General features: G+C 36.3%; 1 protein-coding gene across 4 annotated transcripts in view; it reads right to left on the reverse strand.

The window, feature by feature from the left end:
- Positions 1-18,238, reverse strand: part of Micu3 (mitochondrial calcium uptake family member 3) — an 84,304-nt gene that overhangs the window by 36,642 nt on the left and 29,424 nt on the right. For all 4 annotated transcript variants that reach the window (XM_040731798.1, XM_040731801.1, XM_040731800.1 and 1 more), the window contains exons 2-4: positions 11,209-11,362; positions 7,483-7,514; positions 886-964 (exon numbers count right to left, since the gene is read on the reverse strand). In XM_040731798.1, the coding sequence (XP_040587732.1) occupies positions 886-964; positions 7,483-7,514; positions 11,209-11,362 (265 nt within the window). The remainder of the gene's footprint in view (positions 1-885; positions 965-7,482; positions 7,515-11,208; positions 11,363-18,238) is intronic.

The following is an 18,238-nucleotide window of genomic DNA, read 5'->3' on the forward strand; positions in this document are numbered from 1 at the left end:
GATTATATTTGATCCATTTATTTTTCCCATGAGATATATTAAAGCAAAAAAATTTAAAATTCATTATACTTACCTATTCTTTTTGAGCTTTGAAAATTTTCAAGCAATTATCTCACTCTAAAACATGAATAAAATTATCTGAGAATATTTTTGCTTTTGGATATGTCTTTGCTATGTAGTCTAGTTTGGCTTCAAACTCAAAACCCTCCTTTCTTCAGGCTCTAGAGAAGCTGAGATTACTAAACTGTATCATCTTGCCAAGATCTCCAAGGAGAATTTTAATATACCTGAGTCCAGAATTTAAATTAAATTCTAGTTTTAAAAAATGTCCACAATAAAAGAGTATCTCTTCCATTCATATTCATTTGAACAATTGGAAAAATAGTATAAAAGAAAACTGCAATTAAACCCAAGATACTTCTTTTGCTTTTCCCCCCCTCTTAATCAGGGCATCATGTAGCACAGGCTAGCCTTGTGTATTCACTAACTGCAGAAGTAACTATTATTCCCTAGATGCAAAATGAAATGAAGAAAACTAATATTTGATTTAATATTTTTGAAAAGTATTTTCTATAAGCAAATGTAAAATGCTTTTCAGTATGGTTAAAAATGATGAAGCTAAAGAGTTCATGAAGTATATATATATTTGTGTATGCATATAGTGATAACATAGTCCTTAATCACACTAACCAAAATGACATTACCTACCCAGAAACATTTGCATTTTGTGATATATATGTATACATGTATATGTATGTATATATGCATATATACAAATACATATATACACACATATATGTGCATATGTACATATATTCAGACACACATATTGCAATTTTAAATCCATGTCAATATTAAAATGCATAGGCACTCAGGTTAGCTTACCTCTTTCTTTAAGACTTCGAAAGAGCTTTGATGATCCCTTCCAAACTGGTGGTGTTTCTGAGAGCATCTGACTTAATTCCTATAAAAGAAGGATTGGAATACTAATAGTAGTCAAATCAATTTCTTACAACATGAATCTTAATAAAAATGTAAGCATCCTCCCCAGGAAATTCTTTTAAATTACCAGAAATGTCATTTTATATGACATTCTATACCTGTGCTTCATTCTACTACAATATTTGCCCATAATGCAAATATCTAAAGATCCTATATTAAAATTGGAGTCATTCAAAATTTCAGATAAATTTCCTAACTAGATGCATATAGCCAAGATGACTACATTAAGATAAAACAGCAAGCTTGAGTTCTGGAGTGAGGAACAAGGGATTGTTTTATAAAAGCCATGTGTTCTCCTCATTACAATCAGGTGACCAGCTGATTCTATATTCCTCTTTGCTACATGCCCGGATTGATCTGGCTTTGATCAAAAGAAGCAAATGAGCAAAGGAATACTCTAGGAATGAATGGGGTATTTTAATGGTGACTCAAAGAATATTAATACTGGGTAAACAGAATATGGATTTATAGTCACATTTCTAAGGGTAAATTTTCACTGCTGCTGAGAAATTGTTGGAGAATTTAAACAGTTGAACCATTGCTTACATAAAAATATTTGAGTAGATTATACATATTTTTAAAAAAAGAATAAAAATAACAAAGTAACAGCTATAATATTGTTGTAAAGAAAACAAGTGAAACTATTTGGTAAAGAAAATGAAATAATCTGAAATTTAAAAATGACTTTTCTGAATAACACATTTTTAGTAAGACATTTTTAATGCAGAAGCCACTAGTACTAGATCTGATCCTTATCTGTCACACTGTGTTTTCCAACAAAGCCAGCATCATCTAAAAACTTAGGGAAATGCAGAGTAGCATTTCCTCCAGACCTTCTGCACTAGACTTGTGTTATCCCCGATTGCGAGGTGATTCTTATGCACATTCAAGTTTGAGAATACCTCAAACAGACTTCCTGGTAAGTGGAATCTAGAAAGTGACTGTGATTTTTCCTAAATCATACTTTTAAATTGCAAAGCTGAGGTATCAGGAAAATAAGGAAATCCTTGGGATGTCAAAAGCAGGAGTATTTTTAGGGGATTTGCAGACTCCTGGAAGCCTGTATGTGGATTCTAGCATTCGTTTCCTTAATGGGTTCTTCTACACTGCAGGTAATACATGCCTAGCTGATGAGCAGTGCCCAATAGGGGATCATGGCAAACAGGTAAGACTTCAAGTGTGAACGACAAGGAGTCTGGGATATTTGCTGTTTAGATGAAACTAAAATATTTTCATTAAATTAAGAAATTGAACAAAAACTTTTAATATACTATACATACTTAAATTTATACAGTTTCTGTTGCATAAACCTTCTCCCATCATGTCTCCCGATCTCTGTTCTGAGTATTGCAAGTAGGGAACAAATATACATTTGCTGAATTAATTTTACTTTCCTAAAGTTAAAGGTCTTTTTAAAATACTTAGGTAATTTTCTTAAGTGAGTATAGTTTTTTTATCATATAATCAGTATGTGTACACACACACAAACACAAACACACACATGAATCATACAGAAAATTTGTTTAGGTGTAGAAAAGAAAACTTATACTCAAAGACAAACCGGGCTTCAATTTTATTTAATATTATTTTAATACAACTCTCTCAGCATTTTATTATTGTAAATATTAAATATTTACTCTATATATACTGTTTTGTACTTTCATCTTTGTTTTTTACATAATAAGGACATAGCTTCTTGCCAATAATCTTTATTTTGAAATTGATAACTCTACAGTGGCTGTTCATGATAGCACTTTTGAAAGTCAGTTGTGATAACATCACTTATGCAATCTTCAGAAAAATCTGCTGATACCCATGAGAGAATGAGGCTGAATAAAACGAACAGCTTCTCAGAATCAGGAGGATTACTTTGATTCCCCAGGTCCTAGACAACATCAGCATCCTGCCACTTGCTGTTTGCTCAACTGTATCAGTTAGGTCTACAGCCGGATGCACACAGCTCTAACGCTTACTTGTTTTATTCTGTATTACCATGTTATCTGCGGTATGACACTTTACAATTATTTGATCCATTATCCCAATGACAATTTTTGTTTCTAAATATTTTGTTCTTCCATCAGTGTGTTAGGAAACATGAATAAGATAGCAAGTGTGAACATTTAAACCTCTCTAGCATACATACCTATAAATAGGACTTCAGATACACATTTTAAATTTCATCAGCCATTACCAAATCCCTCCCCAAAGCAATTGGCTTCTTCATGCCCTTGCTCATTACTGACAATGTCAAATTTCTGGAAGCTAAACATTTGGTGGATATAGAATAGAATATTATTGCTTTAATCTGCATGTCTGTGGTTATTAGCAAGTTAAACTATTTTACACACATTTACTAGCTATTCTAGTTATGTTGCACACTTATTTCTTATTGAGATGATTGTCTTTTTAGTATCCATTTACAGAAGTTCTAGATAATTGCAAGATCCTCTTTTAGTTTTTGGATGATAAATTATGAAAGCATTTTCATAATTTGAGATTTTACAGTATACATATATAACTACAGGAGTATATTATGATGTGTTCACCCTTCTAAGTATATGAAATATATTTCAATGAAGAATACAGTTATTAGGCATGATGCTTGGGAAAAAAGAATATAATCTACCTGCAATTAGCTTTTATAGACGGTGGTGGGTTCTAAAGATTAGCTTCATTTGACCCCACAGGGAAAGCCTCTTATTCTTACACATGACTGGGGCATCAGTCTTTTCTCTAATGATTTACAGATCTTCCCTAAAATGCCTCTGGATTTTTCTATTATTTATTATTCACATTCATCTAGTTAAAATATCCTTGCAATCATATATTTTAATTATAAATCTACTATTAATCTTTACCAATCTTATTAATAGGAATCATGTGTTTTCATCTCCATCACATCTTTTTTATTTCCTTTTAAAAATTATTCTAAGTATTTTAGAGTCCTAACCCAAATGTTTTAAAAAGTGAAAATTAAAATCAATTTTGTCAAAATTATATTAGAGTAAGACTAGTATTAACACTGATTTATAGATAAATTTGAATATAAGTATTTTATAACTAGTTTAGTACCCATGAACATGATACTATAACTATTCCTTTCCTTGAAAGGCAATTTTAAAGTGCTGTACTCACTCTTTAATACATGTGGTGGTTTGATGCAAATGGGTCCCATAGACCCATCTTTGAATACCTGGGCTCCAGTATACTCTTGGGTGGCTGTCTAGGGAGGATTAGGAGGTGTGGCCTTGCTGGAGGAAGGATGTCACTATGGATCAACTTTGAGGTTTCCAAAGACCTATGCTATTTTGAATCAGCTTTCAGATCACAAAGTGAGCTCTCAACTACTCCTGCTGCCATGCCTTTGCTTTGCCATCATGGTGTCCAACCCTCTCACACCGTAAGCCCAATTAAACACTTCTTTTGTAAGTTGCCTTGGTCCTGGTGTTCTGTCACAGCAATTGAAATGTAACTAAGACAGACACAGGCATTAGGGAGTGGGCTGTTGCTGTGACATACGTACCCATGTGGGTTTTGGATGAATGTGAAAGACTGGGGTTTTGAACTAGAGAAATGGTTGAAAACTTACAGGGATTAATGGACCACCCTACTAGGAGCCTGAAAGGCAGTCCTGAGAGCTATGTGGACCTTGGAGGCCCAGGCTCAAGCGACTTTAGAGGGAAGCTAGGACTTTAGGACAACTGTACTAGAGGCCATTTTTGTGCTATTTTGGGAAAGAACATGGCTGCTTTGTGCCCTTGTCCTAAGAATTTTCCTGGGGCTAAATTAAAAGGCAATAGACTAAATCCTTTGACAGAGGAAATTTCAAGACAGCCTACCACTGACTCTATCAGATGGTTATTTATAATCAATATTATGCAGGTCTAAAAAGAAAAAGCACAAGTGGGGAATAAGAGATATGAAATGTACAGTTATAAGAAACAAATAACATCAGGAAATTTAATGTTGGAGTCAAGACTTGTGCTGAAAGGATAAAACTGAAGAAAAGCCTGATCTAAAACAGAATAGAGAGCAGTGTCCTCAAGGGTAGGTCACAAGTAGCTTTCAACTTGTGAAAGGAAAAGGCCTAAGGAATCCCCCTTCCTAAAAATCAACAAAGGAAAGCTGTTGTACATGTAATTCAAGGGGGCTCCATTCCAGTGGGCAGCTAAATCCAACAGTTTCATCTACATGGTTCTACACTAGCAAAGGGGTTACACAATCTTCTCCATGACAAAGGAGAACAGCTGAGGCCAGGCACTGTGTGGCAGGGCAGTACTGCATGATGGCCCTGAAAGTTCATTGTGTGAAGCTGTAAAAGTGAAGCCTGGATTGATGTTAGACGTGCTGGAGACATAATTATGTTCCAAGGAGAGCCACCAACAGGGAGTGGAATCATCCCAAGAGAAAAGTTATGTTGCAGAGAGCAAAGAAGGGCAGAACCATTTCATCTCTTTGATACCAGACACAAAACTACAGGATTTGGAGTTTGCCCTTCTGGCCTTCAGTCTTGCTTTGGTCCAGTATTGCCTCACTGTGCCGCAATGCCTCCCTCGGGGAATGGCAATGTAAATTCTGTGCCACTGTATGTTGGAAGTATGTATTTTTGCTTTTGATTTTGGAGGCATTACAATTAAGAGATTGCCTTGAGTCACAGACTTTGGACTTTAAATTGCTGTTGAGACTGGAAGACTATGAGGACTCTTGAAGTAGAACTAAGTTGATTTCACAATTTCAAATTAAGTGGTCTGGGGAGGGGAATGAGGTGGTTTGAATGAGAATGACCCTGGAGCATCTATGTTTGAATATTTGGTTTCCAGTTCATGATGGTTTGGGGGTACATTAGAAGGTGTGGCCTTGCTAGACAAAGTATGTCACTGGGGGTGAAATATGATGTTTCCAAAGACTTGTTTCATTTTGAGCTAGCTCTCTGCTTCCTACTTTTGGATCAAGATGAGAGCTCTTGTTTCTGCTGCCATGCTTTTGAACTGCCATCTAGAACCATGAGCCCAATGAAATAATTGCTATCCTAAGTTGCTTTGGTCATTGTGGTTTGTCACAGAAATAGAAAATTAACTAAGTTAGTACACTTTTAAGTACCTCATAGATTTTGTTGCTATTGTGAAATATATCTTAATGCAGTTACATAATTGCTATTATTAATTTAAAATTAAATATCAGCATGTTATTACCTTTGATTCATTTATTTTTATATATAGTAATAACTTACAAAACTTTTAATGGATATGATTTTTTAAAATTGTATCACTATAGTCCTTACAATTCCTCTTCTCCACGCTCCATCCCTATTTTCTACTTCTCTTTCTCCTTGACACACTATATATTATGGCCATAAAACAGTACTTAAGAACCTGGCTACTTTGGAGACAGGTCCTTCAAAAATACCACTAAAGTTATCATTTGAGATCCCCCTAAATTAGTAGAGGAAAAACCAAGTGAAACAGAGCCAGAAGATGGCCATAGAAAATGAGAAAAGCCCTGGAATAAATCACCCTGCTAATGCCCTGATCTTAAGTTTCTAGTTTGCACAACTGTGAGAAGATAAATGCAGTTTCAGCCACTAGGCAGTGGTACTTTATCAGAGCAGTCTAGAATTCTCAGCTAACGAAGTATGTCTCCTTGCTAGCCCTCTCACTAGGACGGCATCTCCCTCTAACTTACACTTAACCATAAAGACAGTGTTTCTGAAGTTTCACAAGGAAGCATGCATTTGCCATTATACGCTTTTGAGAATTCTCCTTTACTAGTTAAGGAAGTTAAAAATAGCTATGTTAAAAGCAGACAATCATCAGTGTATTAGAAGCCACTCTGAGGCCTTCCCTGACGACAATACCAATTGCCTGAATTTTATGTTAATTTTCCCTTAGTTTTGCCTACTGTGTATGTATTCTTAAATACTGTAGTCGTACTTCCCCAGTTTTGAATTCTGTTTGAATGGAGTTATATGTTTTGAAAATCTGTTGGGTCTATTACTCATATGCTTGTTTTTTTTTAAACCATGATGAACAGTCTACATACAGACTTCTGAACATTTTCTGTGTGTAACTGATGGTTTCTCTAGGTATGAGCAGCAATGTGAAATGACCTAGTCATAAAGTACATTAAGCTTGACTTTCCTAGGTACATGTGAATGTACTGTTGTAGAATTAAACCTCAGGCATGGACATGTTGGGTAAAGAGTCTCTCTCTATATATAAAATTTAGTAGATAATTCTAACTGTTTAAACAAGGAACACTATACTAACACATGACAATTAACCACTATCTTCACTAGTACAAGGAACTGCCAATTTTATTTACTGATATTACGAAGAAGAATAATAATATCACCATTATGGAATTTTCATTTGTAAAAACCATATATGTATTATATATAATCAGATAACGTGCATGTGTGCTTACACATGTGTGTATTGTGTGTGTACATGCATATGTTGTATACCAAGAGCTTTAACTTACCTGTTTAGAAAGTGACTTCCACGTTTTAGCAACTAAAATAAATATAAAATAATTAGATAATATTGTATGTAATGTAAATTCATATTTAGTAACCATATATAACTATAACTCAAAATCAAGCTTTTATCTTCAAAAGCAAGTTTTTACCCTTAATATTTGAATCTAAAATATGATATTCTCACCATATCTATTTATCTTAAATACTATAACTTACAATAAGCAAAATAAATGTCACAGGATTTTCCCCCATAACTAGATTACGGTTGGGCCCTTCTGAATCCATAAGGTAAGTTATGCTACTTAACGTTAAGTATTTATGGGACTTTAAGGACAAATAATGATACTTATAAAATATTCATGTTGGAATGAAGTGAATGAGTATTTCTGGAAATAATTCATAGGTGAGTGAGGTCTGTCCAGGATAAAAATGATAGTGGCAAAGAGATGAAGAGCTAATAGGTGAGCTGGGAAATTTCTTATCCAACTGGCATTCTTACTTGTGTATACAGCTGTTCTAGAAGTATTTTGAAGGCAGAACTGTAGCAGCTGAATAAAATATCATTTTCTTGATCATGTCAGTGATCTCAGTTTAAACAGTTAAATGCAGGGATAGATGCACAGCCCAAATTGTTTCTCTTGTTCAGCTGTTCTATTGTAAATAGCTAAGAATTATATACAGGTTGGTAGTCATTAAGTCCTACAGTATATTTGCATTAGGAAAACTGGCTATCAACAGTTGTTTTTACACAGCAAGTCTGTACAATTAAAAATATATAAATTTAAAGATATATGGAAGATGCATTGCTATTAAACACTTTAAGGCAACATACTAACTCATCTTAAGATCAAATGTGAAGATATACTTTTATAAAATTTGGAGACTAATTTTTCTTGGAGATCAATTCTCCTCCATTTTACAACGAATCTTTTACCTAGTAGTATATATTAATAGGTGATCAAGCACTGAAATCACAAGAATTTGCATGTAGCCTTACCTATGTTACTGTACACATAATTCTGCAATGGCTCTTTTTAGTGAGTAGAACAAAGAAATAACAGTTTCGGAAAAGTGAAAGAAAAATCTATAAAAAGTACACATACATGGACATGTTCTTATGCAATACTCAGAAACTATTTATCCAACGAGGAAGTTAGATTTACTCTTGAGTTTGTGGTTTTATGAGATTTCCACAGTAGATTATTCACAAAAGACATATTCATTCTGCAGGAAATGTACCATGTTCAGTATCATTAGCTGTTAAAAAACCATTAAGGTAAGTCTTTAAAGGGTGTTCGACTTTCTAAATTCCTTATTTTATATGAAATCAGAGTATATAGTGGGTATATCTCAGTGGTAGAGCATTTGACTGCAGAGTATATAAATATAACAGGTGGAGGGAGGCATTAAATCTATGCTAGATTTAATATTAGAAGTATTTCATTTCTCAGGTTATAGGCTGATGTTCATCGTATCTGTGATAAATTTTTGTATTTGATATATTTTAACAGTGTATTTTAAAATATAAATTAAAATGATTCTTGAAGCAAAATAACTACATATTCTGATCCTAGAAGGGAAATTTATCTTTCAGACTCTAGTCTAAAGGGAAAAATAAGGAAAACTAATTTCCAAAAAAGTTACAAACCAACAGGTGGTATATTTTAGAGTTAGCACTTATTTGAGCTACAATTATGAAATAAAGGCATTTTCCTATTGATTGTAATCATAAAGATGTTAAAAATCTGATTATGAATTAAAATAGTAACAGTGATGGTGATGACAATAGATCCAAAACTTGTTCTATGCTGCCAGCCACACACAACTTATTCTCAAAAAATTCTTCATGAGGTTATTATTATTTTCATGTTAATAAAATTAGTATAGAGTACTCAAAAATAAAGAATAAAAACCCATATTATGTCGGGTCAATTAAGTCAAAGGGCTATAAATCTTACATTAGCCTTATAATTACTATTTAAACAGCCCTACTCAATCACAACTTCTACTTTTAAATTTTTGGAAGGTTAAAATCTTGCACTATCAAACCTCTACCTCAAATTCGAATCCAGCTGCATTCCCTTTCCCTGTCAAGAGTCAAACATCTTGAACAGGTAATTGTCAGTCACTGTCTTCATTTCTTTATCTGTTATTCCACTCTGCAATCTAGTTTTTGTCCTGGTCAATTCCTTGAAATGTCAGTGAAAAGTCATCAGCAACCTTCATCTTATTAAGTCTGGAATATTCCTTGTCCTTATGGAACTTGACTTCCCAGCAGTGTTCCACTCACTTGACCACCCTAACTATTTCCTTTGCCTCTATGACTGAACCATTCTGGTTTTTGTTTTGTTTTGTTTTTTCCTTGTTTCTCTGAATAGTCCTGGACCTAGCATTTGTACACTCAGTTTTTGAACTTAAAGAGTTCCTCAAGGGCTAGCTTCCAGTTATGTAAAATATTATAATATTTCTCTGGACAATTTTAACATACATAGCTACTAATCATGTACAAGCAAATCCTAATGTTTAGACCTCTCCCTGATCTTCACTTCCCGAGTAGTCAAAGCATCAAAAGTCAATCATTGAAGGTTGTGATGAAACTCAGCATATACAAAGCCCTGGGTCCAATGTCCAGCACTGAAGGGAAAGAAAGAATTAAAAGCTAGTCTGCACAAGTTTGACAAATTATTGAAAAGAAATAATATTTGGTTTTTCTCTCAAGTAAAATGCTATAGTTGCTCTAGTGTAAAGTATTATATATTTTATGAGAAACTGAAGCAAATATTAGCCAATTTATTGGTGCATTAATTTTTAGTTATCTTTCAGTGAGCTGAAACTAGAAAAATCCAACTTGTACATATTTGATGTATCTCAAATACATCAGTCAAAAATTTAGTGATGTTTATCCTCCTCAACCTCATTCTTACAACCCAGCTGTCCAGTTAATCTAGCCCAACCCCCTTCATACTAGAGAATCTTTCAGTACCATCTTTGAGAGTTTGAGAGCCTGAACAACCACTGGCAAGTTGTGACAGTGTAAAAAGAGAATAGCCAAGCTCAGAAGAAAGTGTCCTCCCTTTCCTGACCACCTTTGTCTGTAAGGGGGAATTTTCTTTCTATACTTCATTGAAAAGAACATATTAAAACAGGTTGAACACAAAAGTGTATAAAGAATCTTGTTACCCTTTACTAAGTCAGTTATGAAGCAACTGTCCAAATGTTTGAAATCCACTCCTTTAACATATGGAAGAGTGGGGAAGAATTAGTTCATCTTTATCCTTCAGGAGGCAGGACAAATACAGAAGACATAAAAGCAAAATTCTTGAGCAAGGATAACTTCAATGCCAGGCCTCTAAGTTACTTTATTCATTTTGGACATAGGAAATAATAGGTATAACATTAATTTCTTCTAAGAATATCTAAAGTAAGTGGTATTTAAGAGAGTGACTCAAATTTTCTGCAATTTTCAGTCTGCAAGCATTGCGTAACAGAATGAATTCTGAATTATTAAATCGCTTTTGTTATGTATTCTAAAATATGTATATTGTTTCATATTTTTACAAAATAGAGATTTTTCTCTTCAAAGTTCATTTTTATTGTCAACTTTGTAACCTGCCCAGACTGCTTAGTATCTATTACCTTTACCACCGTTTTTGGAAATGTTTGAAAATTATCATGAAACCATTAACATACTAAGATTATTATGTAGGTAATTTAGAATCTTTACTTACATTTGGGCTCATCTGTTGTAACAGCCAAAATAAAATCATATGGAGTCATGAATAACTGTCCTTCACATTCTATAGATGCAAATAAGCGAAATCGTTTCTCTCGAGATGTAGCATAGAGGTCCAAATCTTCACTAACAACTCTGCCAGTAGCAACCTGTGGTTAAGAAAGCAGGAAAATATTAACTGGGAGAAGCACCACCACCTTTAAGAAGACTGATGCTTTTAAACTATTAGAAGTGAATTACTCAAGTGAATCTAAGACTGAAAACTATCTTTTTTGTAACCTCAATCCCTTCATAAACCTTCAATCTCTACATAAGGAAATTTTTTACAATAATTACATGAATTAATGTTTGAAGGATCCTACTACAATGTTGCTAAGGGGTTGAGTTTTAAACTGTCATCCATCAGAAGTCCTTAGGGTTTAGTTGGAGAGAACATTACAGACCCACTGGCACGGGGACACCAGTCTTTGCCAAGTGCTTATATGTACTCTATGGACTTGTCTGTCTTTTCTAGGGAGAAACCAATGCCTTGAGGGTTGTTGCTTATAGCTTGTGATACCACTAGAAAAGCCTTGGGGCAGTGATGCCTGAGGGCTGGAGCTGAGATCATAATCTAGAACAAAGTACTGGTAGCACCAACAGTATTCTGAATTTTGCACAGAGCCAACATGAACAGGATTGGCAGGGCATGCACATAGGCATTTGAAGAGTCCCCTGCTTCTCTCAAGGCCTTTCTTAGTAGACAGACACATAATGCTTGAAAATATTTAACAGTATCTACAAATAATACTTTGGGATAAATTCGTAGAAATGACTGGTCAAATAATCTTTTAGATACTAGCAAGCTGACTTCAAGAAACGTATTTACCTGATTACAAATTAAGTATTTACCTGTTAAAACTACTTTATATTAGAAATAAATCTTATTTAGAATGAGAATATCATCTATCTTCGTTTTTGTCTAGGAAATTATAACACAGACTATGTACAAACTATTAAAATCATCTAGGTATCTAATACACTGGGAAGCTATAAGAAAATAATTTAAAGGAATTCTCTACAGGCGTTGGTGGAACACATGGGAGGCAGAGGCCCTGTGAGGTCAAGGCCAGCCTGGTCTACAGAGCAAGTTCCAGGATCGCCTCCAAAGATACACACACACACACACACACACACACACACACACACACACACACACACACACACAAAACCTGTCTCTAAACCCCCCCCCAAGAAAAAAGTAATCGTCCATACTAAAAATGTTTTTATACCCCACTCCCCAGTCACACCAAGGGCTGTGGACATGTTACTTGGTCTTCAGTTATAGTCTTAGCCGCCTTCTACTTTTTTATGGGTATATGAGAAATTGAGCATACGGTATCTGTTTTGAAGGAATCTATATGGAATAACACAACACTAGTTGGAGAGAAAAGGAGATAAACATGGAGGCAGAGCGCCAGTCAAATGAAACCAAACAGAAGAAAAAAAATGCATTGAAGTGGTGATTATACAAAGGCCTGGCTGTGATCTAGAGAGAAGGCTCAGTATACTGAGCATACACTGATTCAGCACATACTGCTCTTGCAGAGGACCCAGGGGTCCCTGAAACTCAGTCTCATAGCTCACATCCTGGTGACTATTACATAATACCCCGTGATTGTGTTCTTAGCAGATCATCAGCTTCCAGCAACCCCAAAGCTAAGAATGTCAATGAAGGAGGGTCAGAGGAATAGGGGCTGATCTGGGAAACAGGGACTGTCCCCTTTAAGAAAGGCTGTACTTACTCTGGGACTTACCCTACCCCAGAGGAGGAGACAGGAGATGGTCAGAACTCTGTCCCATTGCTCTCTTGTTGGAGCCCTCCCAGACCCTTTATAGGCACTGTTTGTCGTTATAATAGTTTGTCATCTTGCTCATTTTCCCTGGTGTTTCTCTATTCCCATCAATCTGTAATTTTGTGTTCAGGAACTTCAGGATCTCTACTTTCACTTTCAGGCATGCTGTAACATTTCTGCCTTAGATTTGTATACAATATCTGTCTGTCATATTCATCCTGGCTCCCTCTCTCCATGTCTATATGTAGACACGCTATGTCTAACACCTTCTCCCCCTTCCATCTCCCCTCTGTGACCCTCAATCTATTTCCTCTCAACTTCATTTTCTCTAATTTGTTTTTGACAACCTGTAGTTCAACTGGTGCTCTCCATATGTGCATGAGTATGGGGCCATCAACCTAGGCATGGGCAACATATAAGCAGCCATGTCCCCAAAGGAGTGGTTCTTCATTAACAGCTATTATCGATTACCCACCGGTCCTCTCCCACTCATGTCAGAAGTTTTAAAACTTAGCTTACAGACTAGGAGGTATCTGTAAGGCTTCTTCATATACCCTTAGTATAGGTTAATCCAGTCTCAGCCCCTTCTCTTCCTGCTGTCTCTTGCCCAGTCCCATCTACACCTTCAGCCCAGGGTATTACTCCTGTTATTTCATGCCACTCGTGCATTAGTATCCCCTCTGATTTTAGTTTTTTGTTTGCGGTGCAGGATCATATAGTTTTCCCACATATTATTTACTTCGGTTTAGCTGCATACTACCCCATCACCCCATCCCTCACTCCCTTTCATTTTTAATCTTTCCAATCTTGGCATTCATTTCTTTAAAAGATAGTTTATGTTTGTTTGCATGCATGCATGGAGTGCCCATGGAGAGATCAGATCCCTTGAAACTGATGGGATCCGATCCCTTGACACTGGAGTTATGGAGGGTTGTGAGCTGCACAGCCACCTCTCCAGCTCAACTCCACCCAGTATTCGTGTTTTCCATTTTCATCTTGCCCATATTTTACCATCTCCACTCTTTTGATGCATCTGCCCCAACATCTTGTTTCCAATTACCCAATTTCCACATGCATTTCAAGTTAAAAATACAACACAAAAAGTCATCACTAGGACCTAGATACGCCATTGTTTTGTGGGTTTGAGCGATATCACTGATATAATTTTTTCTTAGCTCTACTTGTTTGCCTGTAAGTCCCTTTTTTTAATATTTTATTGCTGAGTAATATTTTATATTGTATATGTACCACATTTTCTTTATTAATTGTTCAATTGATGGACATCTATGTTGATTCCATTTCTAGCTATAGTGAATACAGTAGCAATGAACACAGAATGGGATTATTTCCCTGATTTCTTTTTCTGCATGATTCATTGGAATGTTGACAGGCTACTGCATCTTGTGTATTACTGTTGTATCCTGACACCTTATTGAACATGTTTATTAGCTCTAAGAATTTTTTGGTAGTCTTTCAGGTCTCTTATAAAACTGATCATACCTGTATTTGTTGAGTATATATTTAAACCTGTATGATCCTTATCACTTACTCAGGATGAAGTGACCTTTATCTTCTCTGATGTTTTCGTTAGAAGTCTGTTTACTCAGATAATAGGATATACACTATATTTTTAATTTTGGGTGTTAAGATAATCTCACAATATCGATTTTTCCAACCTGGTAATATAGAAGTCTATTCAGTCATCTCTGACTATGTTTTTTTTTTAATTTAACAATTTCTTCAGATAGTCTGGCTATGTAGCCACAGTTGGCCTTGAACTCAGAATTCTTCTGCCTTGGTCTCTAAAGGGCTAAAGCTATAGGAATGTACCATCAATATAAGATTGAAATGGTTATTTCTGATATATACTAAAGCTCTCGACTTTCATGCATTTGTTTTGTATTAATATACCTTATTCAATATTTTTATCAATTTAATAGTTTTTCTTAGATGTTTCCAAGTAAATAATTATAAATTCTTTAAAAAGGTGGCAGTTATAGCTTTATCCATGTGAACTGGCTTAAATATTAAAAGTCTATGCCTGTAAACTGACATTTAATAATCCTAAAAATTTAAGAATTCTTGATATGTTTTGGGTTTTGTGGATAATGAGTCTAAAGAATTGCAAGTACCCAAAAAAAAAAAAAAAAAAAAAGAATTGCAAGTAGCCGGGCGTTGGTGGCGCACGCCTTTAATCCCAGCACTCGGGAGGCAGAGGCAGGCGGATCTCTGTGAGTTCGAGGCCAGGCTGGACCAACAGCCTCCAAAACTGTGAAGAGACACCAAGACCACAACAACTCTTAAAGAGGAAAACATTTAAATTGAGCTAGTGGCTTATAGTTTCAGAGGCTCAGTCCTTTATCTTCATGGCAGGGAGAGAGAGCATGGCAGTATGTAGGCAGACATGGTACTGGAGAAGGAGCTACTACATGTTGAGATGCAGGCAACAGGAAGTGGTCCGGAAAACCGGGCCAGGCTTGAGTATATATGAAACCTCAAAGCCTGCCTCCACAGTGACATACTTCCTCCAACAAGGCCACACTGACTTCAGGGCCACATATCTCAGTATTTTGACGGCAGAGTTTGGGGGCCCTCACTACCAGACGGGCTACAGTTCATTAAGTAGTTTCAGTTGGCTGGTCTCTCTGCCTCACTTGGCCCAGATGCAGGCATGAGGTGGTGACCACCAGTTTCTGTGAGTCACATGGGGGACAGGCTCCAGGTGTGCTGCGACACGCCTGGTAGAAGAGTGCCTGTCAGTGATCGAGGATGCAGAAGGTTGGTTAATTAAGAGGCCACCCAGGGCCACTGCTTTCTACAGTCAAAGGTATATTGGCAAACTCCCATCTTCCTCTTGGGGCCTCAGTGGGCACACCACTGACAGGTGCTCAACTACTTCTAGGTGCAGGTAGAGGAGCTGTGCTGACAGCTACTTCACTGAGCCACACTATTCAGAGAAGGCTTCGAGCAGTTTCTTGTGGGGTACAGGTTATCAGTCTTTACAGGTAATAATGGTGATGGCAGGTTAACTGTTTCATTTAACTATTTCAATCGAGGGAAGATTCTAGTTTTAAAAATCCCATATGGAGGAATATACTAACACAAATCTGATTTAAGTATTCAAGTTGGAAAGAATTCCTTAGACATTTTTTCTAACAGATTAAAATATATAAATGTGCATATTTAGATTTTATTAGAGAATGCGTGTACGCATGAGTGTGTGTGCGTGTAAATGGAGTTCTTAACTGGTATAAATAATAAAAGCTCAGAGTCAGAAAATCCTGAGAGATCAGAGAGGAGGAGGAAGCCAAAGCCACCTTTACCTTATTGGCTTCCCAGCAGGAAAGAGAACAAGTTCCTATTTCTCTCTGCTTATATCCTTTCTCCGCCCAGCCATCTCACTTCTTGTCTGTCTAGAGCTCTATGGTTAGCTAGTGGCAAGCTTCATCCTCTGATTTTCAGACAAACTTTATTCGTCCACTTTTCAGAAATGAGCAAACCAAGTCAGGAGAGCAGCCTGGGTCAGGAAGAAATTTAGTCCTTGGAAAATTAGCAAAAGGTCACTGGGGTACAGGGTAGGAATTCAGGAACTTTCTTTAGACATAAAACTGGGACCAAGTCACAGGGATCAGTTCTATCAACAAAGTTTAAATGACCTTGTGAGCAATGAGCTCACTCCTTACATATTCCTATTGGCCTGATGTTTGTGGTGAAGCTGGCACTACAGGTAGACAGTTAGGTGAACTTTCATACTAGGAGAATATAGTTAATATAACGGAGTTAATTTATCTTCATTAAAATATCATCTCCTTCCACCAATGACAAGGGCCCTTTTAAGTTAACCACTTCTCTATTTGGCAATTAGTCTCAATTTTTCAAATGTAATAATCACTCTGACAAAAGAGAGTTCATCTCTCTATTATCTATGGATCCAGAAGGATATTCTAGGACTAGGGTTGAATGTGGGCTCAAGCCACTGTGCTTCACACAGCAATTCATAGACCCGGGGTATCGATGACTGCCACAGTCCATCAAGAGGAGGGAGAAAGACGGCAAGGAGGTTCATGTGGGAAGCACTTACGTCAGGACTAGGAGACGCCATCTGTCCCTGCTCACGCTGATCTGAAGAGAGTTTAGTCACTTGACCACACAAGGGTGTGAGATGCTGGCAACTGAAGAGCAATGCATATCCTAACTAGTACAGAGGAAGGGAAGAGATCATGGCTAACAGTTTACACTCTCTGTCACTCTATGCTTTGGAACATCAAGTACTTATGTGTCCAGACACAGTCCAAGAATAGAGTTGTATGAGAATTTTGAGTGCTTGTGAGAAAATGCCAAGAAAACAAGAATCTTGTGACCTCAGTTTCTTCAAAACATGGAATTGTTCTAGGATCGGGTTTCTTGCCCCTTCCAGGTATAGCAGATAGGAGTGAATTTACTTCGATTTACTCCTCATTACAGCTGACTACTGTTATTTGTTTATAGATTTCCAAAGAAAAACATGATTTTTGCCACATGTTGCTTGTCCTTACGATTTTACACTTTATTCAGGAGACTCTTCTTAACCTGCAGAGTATAAACTGCCTGGCGCTCTGAATAAAGTTGGCTATTGCATGAGACTTTAGTCCATCTCATTTTTAGGCCCTGATCTCCCAAGTTCATGTCACCAATTAGAAATCTAATCACTCATGTCATATAAAGGACGAGGGAGAAAAATACTACAACTATGGATGTGAGAGGGATTTATAGTAACAACAAATAATCCAAAACTGAGGTATTAAAAGATCCATGGGAGGTAACATCTGAATTGTCTTCATCAGTTTGCAGGGACACAAGCTGCTGTGACTCACTCTGGCTGAAGTCCACATCACATTTATAGCCACACAGGCGTGCCTCTCTCAAAGTCTTCAATACAGCCATCATGGACTTTAAATTTAATGTTTGTATTTGCCTTTTTTTTTTTCTGGCTTTGTTATTCTCAGATTTGTCACAATGCATCTGGAACTTCCTTCCCTGCCACCCTGCCCCCATAAACACTGCCCTATGATTAAGAGGAGATTCTGATCTGGTTTTCTCACCCTGCATGTTGAGATGCACATGGTTTTTGCTGTTTTTCAAAAAAGCTATCTATGTATCTAGAGGAACCCAAACAGTAATTACCATTACTGCCCTATAATTTATAAAAGG

This window comes from Mesocricetus auratus, unplaced genomic scaffold, assembly GCF_017639785.1.
Source record: "Mesocricetus auratus isolate SY011 unplaced genomic scaffold, BCM_Maur_2.0 Super-Scaffold_100026, whole genome shotgun sequence".
NCBI classification, from domain to species: Eukaryota; Metazoa; Chordata; class Mammalia; order Rodentia; family Cricetidae; genus Mesocricetus; species Mesocricetus auratus.